Source organism: Theobroma umbraticum, unplaced genomic scaffold (assembly GCF_002168275.2).
Source record: "Theobroma umbraticum cultivar Fairchild unplaced genomic scaffold, ASM216827v3 scaffold_51.0, whole genome shotgun sequence".
Classification (NCBI taxonomy): Eukaryota; Viridiplantae; Streptophyta; class Magnoliopsida; order Malvales; family Malvaceae; genus Theobroma; species Theobroma umbraticum.
The window spans coordinates 4,429,776-4,442,684 of NW_018397260.1; the positions used below are offsets into that span (position 1 = coordinate 4,429,776).

A 12,909-nucleotide genomic window follows, 5' to 3' on the forward strand; every position below is an offset into this window, starting at 1 on the left:
ACCGGGCCTTTTCGTATATATTTATGGTGTAATAGTGGAGGAAGGGTGTGGTGTAGATTCAGCTTAAGCCGTTGGATGGAGATCTGATGGCTGGGATGAATGGTGAGTTAATAGCCGTTCGATTGAATTCGAAAGGCCCGGTCTTCACGGGGAGGTGTAGTCGTCGGATCTAGATTCGGTCCCTTTTCGCCCTGTGGCAGGCAGGACCGGCACGTGCCATCAGCTGTTTTTACAACGTTATAGGGTTTCTTTTTTTTTGACATTTTCATTGAGAAAAGCTTCCCTATATCACAATATTCCTAAATCAAACTACTCCTCCGTAGTCCCATCATCATTCACCTATGCATGATTCGATGATTGACGTTTGGACGGCTGAGATTCGATGGGGTGTCACGTGGGTGATGGAAAATGGGATTTCTCTTCGGAGTAATAAACCATAAAAAACTCCTAATAATCAAGGGGTGACATGAAGAAATTATAGGATAAATTTTGGGTTTGATGCGGAATTATGATTGGAGATGGTAGATAGGGAATTAAATTCCTTAAAAGACTCTTTAATGCAAAAAAAAAAAGGAAATATGAACATATAACAGTTGGACCGCCCATGTTCATGGGAAAAATTGAGAACTAGGTCTTGTCATTGGAAATTTCTCAAGTCCGTACTGTTTTTTCTTTGATGACAATTTCTATGTTTTTTTGTCAGCTTATATGCTGTATTTGCAATTATTTTTGCATTTACTAATTAATCTGAGATGTGAGAGATTTTCTAATGCATCAACTTTGTTTGCCATAAAGAGAGGGGAAAAAACGAAAGGGAAACATATTCCTGATTTGCTTTATGCCATTTGATATGTTGCCATGTTTGCTTAATTTACTAAATGGGTTTTCAGATCAATAGACTTCTAATAATCAATGCTACTACTTCTTCAAATAGTTAAATATGAACTAACATCTTTGCATATATTTTACAGATAAAGTTTAAACAAAAAAAACCTGATCTTGGTTTTATACATCTTTGAATACATTGAACATAGTTAATTAATAAAGTAATTTCTGTCAACTTTTGCAGGCTCCCACCTTGGAGGTTAACTTCAGTGAAATGATGTCACAAGCAACAAAGTGACCAAACCATCAGAAATTGTTTGGGGTAAAATAAATAAACTAATTGCATAATTTAATGCATGTAACATTGTTGTCAATAGTCAATATATATATACTTTTTCATAGCCGAAAAAGCAGTAGTGCAACTTGATTCTCCATCACCTACTATGTACTTTTGCCTTTGGACTATTGCCAATATTTATAGTAAGTAAATTATGTAATAAAATATCTTGGATATGCTTCATTCCTCTCAGGGTTTGAATTGCCCCATCAATTTTATTTTTTGGGTATGCATACATACAAAATAATTCCTGCTGGATATGTTTGAGATCTGCAAGGGGATTACAAAGATCCCAATTCCCATCTAGATTAGTAGATAAAGCCCATTTAGCTGTATTATGAGCCACATAGTTTTCATTTCTACTGATATACATACATGAAGTATTTCTATAAAGCTGAACATAGTGATCCAACTTCTCTTTAATGAGACAAAAAAACCTAATAAAATAGGCATCTTGCATCAGGTTTAATAATGGAAAGCAAAGAGACTTGAGTTGGTTAACACCATCACCCTTGCCCATAAGCCTTGCAAAGCTGCAACTTGCACTGAGACCAATTGGTTCTGCCAAACGAGGATCACTGTCAACTAGGACAGCAGGTCCTGCGAATCTTTTCAATTTGCAACAAACAGCAACATTAACCATGATGTACCAAGTGTTTTCCTTAGATCATCGGGTCAAGAGAGCTAATATCTCCCCCGTATCTTCATCTATTCCAGTGCCTATACCATGGAAAAAAATTGGCATTAATATCTTCATAATTATCTTGCATCAAAGAATGAATCTAGGATGCTAAAAGCCTCCAGATCAAGTGCTTGGCATCGGAAAAACATCAGTATTACGTACACTTCATACTATGCAGATCATGATTAGACATCTTACACATATCCCAAAAGCAAACCATCTTAAGCCATTCAAGGATATTATGAACATTTAAATCAACATTTAAAGAAGTAAACCACACTCTTACACAAATGGGTACTTAATAAATAAATGATCAAGCGCCTCCTTTTGCATCAAGCATAACAGACACAAGAAGTCAATTCATGGCATACTGAAAGAAGCAACATACATGCAACTTGCAATGACTTTGTAACACATTTCCATAAGCTGTGGTAGCAACTTGCCACTCTTAAATGCATTTTAAGCATTTGTTTCGAAATTGGTGTATTACCATAAGAATTTAAAAATTGGCGGCTGTACTTCCTCTTGTTCTGTTCTAGCCAAGTGATATTTACCTTCATGAACACTTGAATAAATAGGTATATTACAAATCGTATCAACAACTTTATTAGGAACCCAGGATCCCAAAAACCCATTCTATCTATTTGGAAGCATGGCATTAGCAACCATTGAAAGGAAGATATTTCTTCCTCACCACTCACCACACTTTCCACCCCGGCTTGCTAAGATGATAATGAATACCTTGTGTAAATGATTAGCACTTGCTCTAAAAAAATTCCATTCAACCCTTATCATATGGTTTACATAACAATATTATCCCAAAAACCTTGATAAAAGCTGACAGAAAAATCATCCAAATTAACTTGGAGACTAAATACTAATTACAACCTCTTCTTCTAGAAAGGAACAATCATCTTGTATCAATGATTACCCAAAATGCTTGGGTCATGTGGATTAGTTGAAGAGAAGGGTTTTAAATTAAGAAATTAAATACATGTTCCTCAATGGTATTCCAAGACCCATCCTCAACTTGTTCATAAAAGATCCGAAAAAAAAAATTGAATAATTTATTTCCTTGCTTTAACTAGGACGTAGCAGGCTTTAGGCAGGCCTCCTGGCATCAACTCCATTAATAATAAGGAAAGGTTCATCATTTAAAAAGATGTAGTGTACCTCCAAACTAAAGATTATCAAAGCCAATAGCTGTACCAAAAATTTGCTTCTCGAAAAACCAAAAGAGATTTCAATATCATAAGCTCAAGAGATTAAGGTATTGTTTAGGTTATCAGGTAAGAAAAGAGTGACCAATTTGTATAGCACAATTAGCTTCCTTTCTGTTTTTTTTTTTTTCCTTTGGTTATATTCACAATAAATAATTTTCGGTATATATGGGAATAGTACATCCATAGAAGAAATAAATAAAATCAACATAAAATTGAACTAAATTCATATATTGTAAGACTTAAATCTGGGATTTAAAATTTTCAGAATTCCCTTTTTACTATTGAGACAAGGTCTCGTTCCTCTATCGATTTTCTAATTCCATTAGGAAGTCCAATGGAATCCAGAAAGACACATGACAACAAATTTTAGTTAATACTACTACCTAAATGCAAGTACCTGTAATTTTCACATAGCTAGCACGCACTGACTCTGACTCTTACCAATTTTATTTGATCAATGGTGAAAGCTTTGCCAATTAACACAAAAGCTTGTCTCTAACTTGCTTAGAAATCATGGCAAATAAGTTACTACACATATTAATTAGAATATATTAGTAAGGTACTGCAATTGGATCACATCTTGTTTCTTGTTTTATTTCATATGAATTTTAACAGGTCATTTCAAGTTCAATTTAATCTCAAATGCTGAGATTGGATCTAAAAAATGAAGGGTAATGTGTCAAGTTTAGAGAAGGAACTAATCGTTATGTACCCTTTACCAGTTTCTTGATGCAAAAAGGTTGTGATGCAAAACTACGAAGAATTTTCCTGGTGCTGCTGAACCTAAACTTGTCTATATATATAAATAAATCAGCTAAATTTAAATATTATAAATCAGTATATCACTTTAACTCCTAAACATGCTCTGTCTCAGACAATAAATTGGACCCTTTTTTTTTTTCTTTTTCACTTTCCTAAAAGCTTAATTCCCATATTTGCAGATAGATGTAAAAGAAGATAAGCAACATAAAATAATGTTTGATGAATTGCTCCCTGTAGTACTGTAGTCATGATATAGAGCAGCAAGCCCATCCTTCATTGTGAACTTGACACAGTGACTTGACGGCTTTAAATTTGTACTTGCCTTCAATTTAATTTGCTCCTGCAAATAGTCAACCATGTTGTTGCAGCTAGGCTGCTTCCTGTAGCAAAAATCTTTTTCTGGCCTGCTAGCCAATACCATTGTCAAGTTCTTTAATGCAATCTTGTCCTTGCTCAATTGTTTCTAGCAGAAAGTGATAAGTCGGCTTAGGGACAGTAAAATTACTTGTATTTATGCTGATTATAATAATTATTAGTTTGTCAAATATAATAATTTTGCTTCATTACTGATAGCAGAATACAATGTAGATCTTTAACACTGTGGTGAGAAAATATAGTTAACAAGATCAGGATGACCTGTCAACAATACAGAAATATTTGATGCAATAATAAAACCTCACTGAGGGCTTTTTATTCAACTCTGATTAATAGAGTACTTCATTTGCTGGTGAGCTTTACGAAGAGGATGTCCATTATTGATTGTGACTACAAAAACTTACCCCAGAATGTACTAATCCGATGATTGGGTTAGACAATGAAGGTATTTCTCCTCCCTCTTCTCTTAAATCCTCCATTGCTGATGGACCTCAATTCTAGGATCTTGGTACAATTACAACTAGCATTTAGCAAAAAATTTTACTGGCAAAAATTAGCTAAGACCTTCTGCATATATATATATATATATATTGAATCATGACATTTATTTCATCATTTATACCAAGTAATGTCAAAATCTCACGCCCTTAATATCCTCCGCACATCTTAATGCAAGAAGCTCAATGTTTGTAGTTTTTATGGGATTTTAAACTGTGATGTGGACCCTTGAAGGTTATTACTGTTTTCCTTAATGCATGAAGCTCAATAAACAAATTAAATAAACGAAGAGACCCAATGTAAAATTGGGAATGGATATGGGAAAACAATCTCTTAATTACGTATAATGTAGCCTTACAACCCCTTACGGTAATAATTGCTCAGCATAAAAAATGCAAATAAAAGCTGAAGAGATAAAGGAAACCAATTCTTTTGAGGACCCTGCTAGACAGTTTGAGCTCCAGTCCTGGATTGTTCTTGATTACCTTCTTCATTCTCCCCTGAAATCTCCTCTAACGATCTTCCCTTCGGCTCTGGCACTAAGAATGTTAAAAACAATCCAAAAACATTAATCACGCCTAGCACCATGAGAGAATTTCTCATTCCAATTCCAGCCGGAAAGCCTGGATCAGCCTTAGACTTGTCCTGATTCTGTGATGCATACAAGAAGCCAAAAGCCCCAACCATGGCACCAGCCTTCCCTGCAGCAGCAGAAATACCATGGCAAGTGGACCGGAACCTGGCCGGAAAGATCTCTGCTGGCACTACAAAAGCGGTACTATTGGGCCCAAAATTGGCAAAAAAGAATGTGAGTCCGTACATTACAACAAAACCAACGTTGTTTTCTTTCAGAGTCCAGTGATGATAAGGAATGGCCAGTGCAAACATGAAGACAGTCATGAAGAAAAATCCAATCAATTGAATTGTGAAACGGCCAATGTAATCAATTAGGAGCACTGTCAACCAATATCCAGGAACTGTGCCGCAGAGTGCAATCAGTGTTTGAGCTCTAGCAATCTTGTACAGCTCGTCCAGTGCGCTCATGGTTTTTGCTGCTGGAAGCCAACCTACAGCACTAAAAATATCCTTTTGAAACAGATTCTGGCTATAGTAAGCAATATCTAACAAAAACCAAGTGCTCGCTGTCCCCAACAAGTGCAATCCATGTCGATGAAGAAATTCTTTCGAAAATAACCCGAAAGAGTTTCCTTTCTGAATAACCTTTTGCTCAGCTGTCTCCTTCTCTGCCTGTACTTCTACGTTCAGAACCTTTGATATATCTCCAAGAGCTTTCTCTTCATCTTGGGCAACTAAAGCAGTGTAACGAGGTGTCTCTGGCAACTTCATCCGCCAATAATATGTCAAAGCACCTGGCAAAGCGCCAAACATGAGAATAATCCTCCATACATAGTCAGCTTGTGGCACTGTTGAACCAAGCGGATCCACTGCATAAGCTGGAGATTTGTAAATTGCCCGGAAGATTGATGTGACAACTATAGCCACAGATCCCCCAGCAAGAATCCCAAACCCTTGCATTGCAAAAACTGCTGCAATAAAAGCCCCGCGAGTTTTCTTGTTAGAATACTCAGCCATTATTGTAGCAGACAACGGATAGTCCCCACCAATACCAAAACCAAGCCAAAACCTGAAAAAACACAGGGTTCCCATCACAGTCTTAGGAGATCTACCAAAAGAAAGGCCCGAGGCAACAGAACAGATCATCATAAGCATCAGGGTTATGCCATAAACTCGTTTCCTTCCTAGCTTGTCTCCAAGCCATCCGAAGAAAAGTTGTCCAGCTAGGGTTCCGCAAAGGGCAACCCCATTAACAGCAGCAGCTACGTTAGGCGGCAAAGTTCCAGGCTTTGGCGAGCCATCAACATGGTAATATATCCGGCCAAGGAGCTTGGTGACCAGAGAGATGCAGAAAAGATCGTAGGCATCGGTGAAAAAACCCATGCCGGAAATTATCACCGCTTTGAAGTGGTATAGTTGAGTTTTTGCTAAGTCTAGCTTGTTTAGAACCTCAAGCGGCTTATCTTTAGCCATTGTACAATTCTTTGGTTTTTTTTCCTTTTTTGTTCTTCTCTTTCCCTTGAAGTCTGTAAACCCCGGCGAAGGCGGTGTACTAGACGCAAAGAGACAGGTTGAGGTTTATAGGTTTTTTGCTGTGTTATGACAATTTTTAATTTAAACATGATTAAGATTATTTAATTTAAAAATAGGAATTCTAGTTGCATGGAATAACTTTCACTAAGAATATTCTTTTGCTATGAATATGTAATACACTTTATATTATTGTTCATGTTAAAGACTCAGCTACTATGGGAGTGTAGGAATACTACTCGAACTGCCTCACAAAAGAATATCAGATACAGAGGCAGGGTACAAGTCATATTTATTAAACATATTGACCTTGAATCTCGTGGTTGAGTATGTTAAATGAAACATCTTTCTTATAATGCTATGATAATCTTTGTAATCAAGGCTGCAGAATTTGGAGAAAAATTAAGTCGTTCACCCACCACGAGTAATATCTAAATATGCTTGTGGCACAAGAAATTTGGCATGAATGAGAAATAACTAACGCGTTTCTTTGCCTAAATTTAATTGTTTTGGGTTATTTTCTTTGTCCTCGGGGACCATATATATTCCAACATCTGTTGCCTCCTCTTACTCCTAAAAACCAACATGAAGGAGAGGAGAGAACGAGCACTTTGACATAAAAATCCCAAGAAAGAGTACTGCAGAAGAACATCTGTTTAGAAGATCTGAAATTTTTTGTTAGTGCAAGCAGTAGCAACAATGACAATGAAAGGAGAATTGAGGGAGCAGGATCTAAGCGAGATGGATGTGACAACGTTGCATCCACTCTCACCCGAAATCTTTTCTCTCCAGTCTACGATTAACATGGGTACCATTGGTCATGTGGCACGTGGCAAGTCCACCCTTGTCAAAGCAATATCTGTGGTCAAAACTGTTCGATTCAAAACCGAGCTCGAGCGTAACATCACCATCAAGCTTGGCTATGCTAATGCAAAGATTTACCAGTGCCAAGATAAAGAGTGCCCGCGACCCTTTTGCTTCAAGTCCTATGGCAGTAATAACGATGAAGATAGTCCTCTATATGTGATGCGCCTGGGCATATCATAAATATCATAAGATGAAGCTGGTGAGGCATGTCTCGATTGTGGATTGCCTGGGGCACGATATTTTGATGGCGACAATGCCTAATGGGGCTGCAATTATGGATGGAGCCTAGCTTCTGATCGCTGCAAATGAAGAATGTCCCCAACCTCAAAACTGTTGAACACCTAGTTGAGCTTGAAATTATGGGACTTAACGACATAATCATACTTCAGAATAAAGTTGATTGCGTTAAGGAAAATAATGCTGTGAAGCAATATGAAGCAATTCGACTGTTTATTAAGGGAACTAGAGCTGAGGCTGCACCAATTGTGCCTATGTCTGCACAGCTCAACTGCAACATAGATTGTTGTGATTACATTGTTAATTCCTATTCCGTTAAGGGATTTTACCTCAGAACCAAAGATACTATAGTCCGGTCTTTTGATGTCAACTAGCCAGGAGCAGGTATCGATGAACTAAAAGGTGGTGTTACAGGAAGAAGCTTGCTCAAGGGTGTCCTGAAGTTGAATCAAATAATTGAGATCCGTCCTGGGATCTTAATGGAAGTGATGATGGCAACTTAGGGTGCAGGCCGATCATTTCGAGGGTCGTTTCACTTTATGATGAGCAAAACAAGCTGAAGTTTGCTGTGCCTGTTATAAATTGGTGGGTCAGGTTCTTGCGGTGCCTCGAGCGATGCCTGATGTATATGGAGAACTAGTGGTGAAATTCTCCCTCTTGCTAAGGCTTGTGGGCATTCGAGAGCAACAATGGGTGACCCGGATGGAGAAGGAGAGATGCTAATGTTGAACGTTAAATCGCTGTCAACCAGGTCCAGAGTCGTTAATGTAGGAAACGTTGGCAACATTGCAACTCAGCAGTCCGGTGGGCACCAGCATTGGGGGAGAAGGTTGCACTCAGGCGGATCAACAAGCGTTGCCGGCTTATTGAATGGGATTGTATCCAAAGTGGAACCACCTTTCTGAGCTTACAAATAGGTGATGGGGAAGAGAAATCTTAACTTACCTTCAGCCGGGGTTGACTTTTTGAGGTCCAATAAAATGCTTTTATAATTACTTTTTTATTTATGTGCGAAAGACATTTAATCCTCAAGGTTTCTCTCTGTTTTCTTTAGCAACTAGGATTATGTTTCTCCGCTTCGTGTTCTTTGCTTGCCCGAATGATTATTTCAACCGATTCATTTAGGCACGGTAATAGAAGCAAAGGCTAAAGTCATGAAGTGTGCATATAAGTCACATATAACCAATCCGAATTAGAGAAAAGAAGGCCAAATAGACTATTTTTTATTGCAAACGGTGCAGAAAAGCTCCCCGCTTGCCAAATGACTACTTTCTTTCATTTTCCTTTTCTCTTGGCTAAGTGCGAGAGAGAAAAAGATTAGCTAGTTGACAGTATTCAAATAGAACCTGCATACATGCATGAAAGAAAGCGAGAGGTTTAAGGGATTTCACTGAGCTCCGAATAGCTTTTCAGTTCTTTAATATATATGTTTGGGCAGAAAAAATGGTATGAATCTCTTAAGAGGGAGAAGATAAAGCATCAAAATGACCGTAACAAGATACAACCGTTATGGGATGTTTCAGTAGAATTTCAATTCAATTATAAGTTAAACACAATCTGGTGCACACTCATTCATCAATCACCGTCCTTGGTCAATGTTCACTAAGGTAAGGCCTCAGGGGTATTCTATTATTCAAATAAAATTTATAAGTTTGTTTTTAAATCATTACTCAACCTAAAGTTCAGATTGCTGTGAAGGGCTACAACTTCACTCAATCTCAAATCTTTAGTGTAACAAAGCCAAATCTAGTGACATACCTCGGCCAAAATAACCTAGTTCCACACCTTTTAATTACTTTTTCTTCAGCTTCTCTTTCATCCTCTCAACTGCAGACCTCAAAGTTTCTTCATCCTTGCAGAAGGTAAATCTCACTAAATTCTTTCCTTCTTCTGGGTTCAAGTAAAATACACTGGTAGGAATTGCCACGACTCCAACTTCCTTGATCAGATACTCACAAAATGCAATATCATTCTCCAAACCAAATGGTGTGTGATCTACCACAACAAAGTATGTTCCACTCGATGGGAATACTTTAAAACCAACATCCTCCAACCCCTCTACCAAAATTGCCTTCTTTGCCATATAATCTCTCTTTAGCTCGGTATAGTAGGAATCTGGAGCTCTAAGAGCGACTGCAGCCGCCCACTGCATTGGAGTGGAAGTAGCAAAAGTAAGGAATGAGTGTGCTTGCCGCACTCCCCAAGTCAAGTGTGGTGGAGCTATTGCCCACCCAATTTTCCACCCTGTTAGGGAGAATGTCTTCCCCAAAGAATTCATAGTTACTGTTCGCTCGTACATTCCAGGAAGGGATGCCATAGAAATGTGATCCATTTCGAAAGCCAATTTATCATAAACTTCATCAGTAAAAACCAAAACATCATTCTCAATGCAGAGCGATGCAATGATATCAAGTTCCTTGCGAGTAAACATCTTCCCGGTGGGATTATGTGGAGTGTTTATAAGAATGGCACGAGTATTCTTTGAAATACTGGACTTAAGCTCATCAACCGGAACAGCAAAATCAGGAGGGCGCAATGAGATGCATTTTATTTTGGCACCCGCCATGGACAGTGTTGCTTCATAAGAATCATAAAATGGAGCAAAGAGGATCACTTCATCACCTGGATTAATTAAGCCTAACATAGTTGCAGCAATGGCTTCTGTGCACCCCGAAGTAACCGTAACTTCCTTCTCAGGGTCAATCACAAGTCCAGTATCCTTCTTGAAGCGAGCAGCTATGGCATTGTTAAAGTCAGGAACTCCATATCCACGGGCATATTGGTTTTTCCCCTCTTTAATGGCTTGAATTGCAGCATCTTTTACAAAATCAGGACCATCAAAGTTGGGGAAGCCTTGGCCGAGGTTTATTGCTCCATGCTTGATAGCAAGCATGCTCATCTGAGTAAAAATTGTAGTTTTGAACTTCTCCAATCGCTTTGCAACCTGACGAAATGTACAAGGTTACTAGGCAAAAGAAAATAGATAAACAGCCACACAATTGATTTTCTAACATAGGAAGGAAATTATGATTTATTCTTAAATTAAATCTGGGATTCAAGGAGAGGACCATTACTTTATGCCCCAAACTATTTAAACAAAGAATATATTGTAGCTTGAGCAGATCAATATGTGGAGGAACATGAGGAACCGTGAGCATTCACTAACACTCAATTAATTCTCGAATCTCTATATCAAAATGGTAATAGATTCAAGACCAGATAAGACAGTTGCTTTCCCTATATTTTATTGTACTAACAGGTGTCTGTATGAACTTAATACACCAACAGATTCCTGATGCTAGAAAGATTATGAAATTTCCTGTTCTCCTGAGACTTTCTGTAATAAATTTAAAGGTCAAGACATGACTGCAAGCTCCGATATGATTGCTAGTTTCTTAAAAAAAGCTATCGAAGGTGGGAACTGGCAATAATAATCAGGGGAAGGACAAGAACAAAATGCACTTTAGAAGTTGTATCCCACACTGCGCATTCCTCAAATCGGAAAAATCAAAAAGGCATGGCAACAGCAATCCCTTTTTATAATAATTTCAGAAATTTATCCTGACATCGGATTTTGACAACCATTTCCGTGAAACATCAGAAAAACAAAAAGATAGTGCTTTCAATTTGTTATACTCACTAATTATTTCCTGAAACTCGTAAAGAATATCATAATATTCAGTTCACACATGTTAAAAGCAAGAAGTTTCGATATTCTCTAAATGCACCTCAACAAAACAATTCCACTACAAAAATGCACCAAAAAGAAAAAGTTCATAAAGAAACAAACTTTGGCCCAAATCAAGATCAGACAAATGAATCATGCAAAAAGGATAGCCCCTTTCTTCAAAAGCCAAACCAAACCCATCAGGGAACAATAATATCCATAGAACCAAGTCAATCAACCACCACCTTAGAAATTATTATACCAACATCTGATAAAAAGGGCAATACCCAAATCACAAAACCACAAAATTTTCCAATAAACAACCAAAAAAAAAAATGGTCTTTAGTGCTTACCTGTGCGGGCTGCTGGGTGATTTGGGCAGGCCCGTCCTGAGTAGAAACAGGGTCTTTATGGGTGGAAGCTGTGGAAATGGTGGCCATGACAGATGGGTACTTGTTGATTCTCCTATTAGTCCTGAAGAAAGGAGAATCAGTATCCTTTCGAAAATGCTTTGAGAAAGTAAAGAATGTTGTTGGGAATTTAAAGGAAAGTGGTCTCAGCATTTCTGACGGTGTCCAGGTACATTGAGCCCGCATCAGGAATAGGGCTTTTTTCTTTTTTTTTTCTGAGTATTTGACCTTTTTTTCCAAAGGAAAAGGGGTCTGCTGGAAACCTAGAGGTTAGTTTGGTCGGAGTAAGAGGAGAAAGCTTGAATGAATTTGCTCATAGAATTGAACGTGAGATGAGACGGTGAGAAAATCGAGAGTTGGACCTCGTGTTTTGTGTGGTCCATGCCACCTTGAATCAGTGTTGACCGTTGGATCAAGATCAAATATGGTGTGCGTTTCATATTAACGATACAATTTTAGCCATTTATGCCCCTCAATCGTAGCTTTGCAACAAAAAGGGGCACTTATACAATTTCATTTCATTCTCTAATAATCTCTCTCCTTCCCTCTACATTTACATAAGTTTGTAAAATTTTTATTATAAAATAATAATTAGAAATACAGATTTTTTTTAAAAAATCAAATATTAAAACAACCATTAAATAATTAGAATCTTGATTATATATAAATGTCATAAATTTATATTTTCAATTCAAAAAATATAATATTTTTCTTCACTTAATTGTGTAATTGTAATTACATTCTCATCTATAAAGAAAAGTGATTCAATTTAGATCCAACTTATCTCGACTTTGATATATTTTCCTAAGGTCTCATATCAACAAAGAATTTGATAAACAAATTATATGATATCTTTCTTTTGTTAACTTTCTATATACGATCCTTTATTACTCATCAATTTAATAAATTCAGATTAATTG

General features: G+C 37.4%; 1 protein-coding gene and 2 pseudogenes across 1 annotated transcript; 1 reads left to right on the forward strand and 2 right to left on the reverse strand.

Annotated features, from left to right (window-relative positions):
• Nucleotides 1–5,146: 5,146 nt before the first annotated feature.
• Nucleotides 5,147–6,751, reverse strand: LOC110416959 (inorganic phosphate transporter 1-4 pseudogene; annotated as a pseudogene).
• A 741-nt stretch (nt 6,752–7,492) lies between these two features.
• Nucleotides 7,493–8,962, forward strand: LOC110416994 (uncharacterized; annotated as a pseudogene).
• Nucleotides 8,963–9,515: 553 nt separating this feature from the next.
• LOC110416497 (Pyridoxal phosphate (PLP)-dependent transferases superfamily protein) lies at nt 9,516–12,332 on the reverse strand. The gene is made up of 2 exons (XM_021428499.2): nt 11,933–12,332; nt 9,516–10,856 (listed from the first exon to the last, which is right to left on the reverse strand). The coding sequence occupies exons 1-2, from the start codon at nt 12,173–12,175 to the stop codon at nt 9,705–9,707; spliced, it is 1,395 nt and encodes a 464-aa protein (XP_021284174.1). The 5' UTR covers nt 12,176–12,332; the 3' UTR covers nt 9,516–9,704.
• Between the last annotated feature and the right edge of the window lie 577 nt (nt 12,333–12,909).

What these genes read in the sequence shown, in the direction of transcription:
- LOC110416497 (XM_021428499.2), bottom strand. Translation starts at nt 12,175, where the DNA reads ATGCGGGCTCAATGTACCTGGACACCGTCAGAAATGCTGAGACCACTT. An exon ending in TCACCCAGCAGCCCGCACAG is followed by an intron (nt 10,857 to 11,932) that starts GTAAGCACTAAA and finishes ACATTTCGTCAG; the next exon opens with GTTGCAAAGCGATTGGAGAA.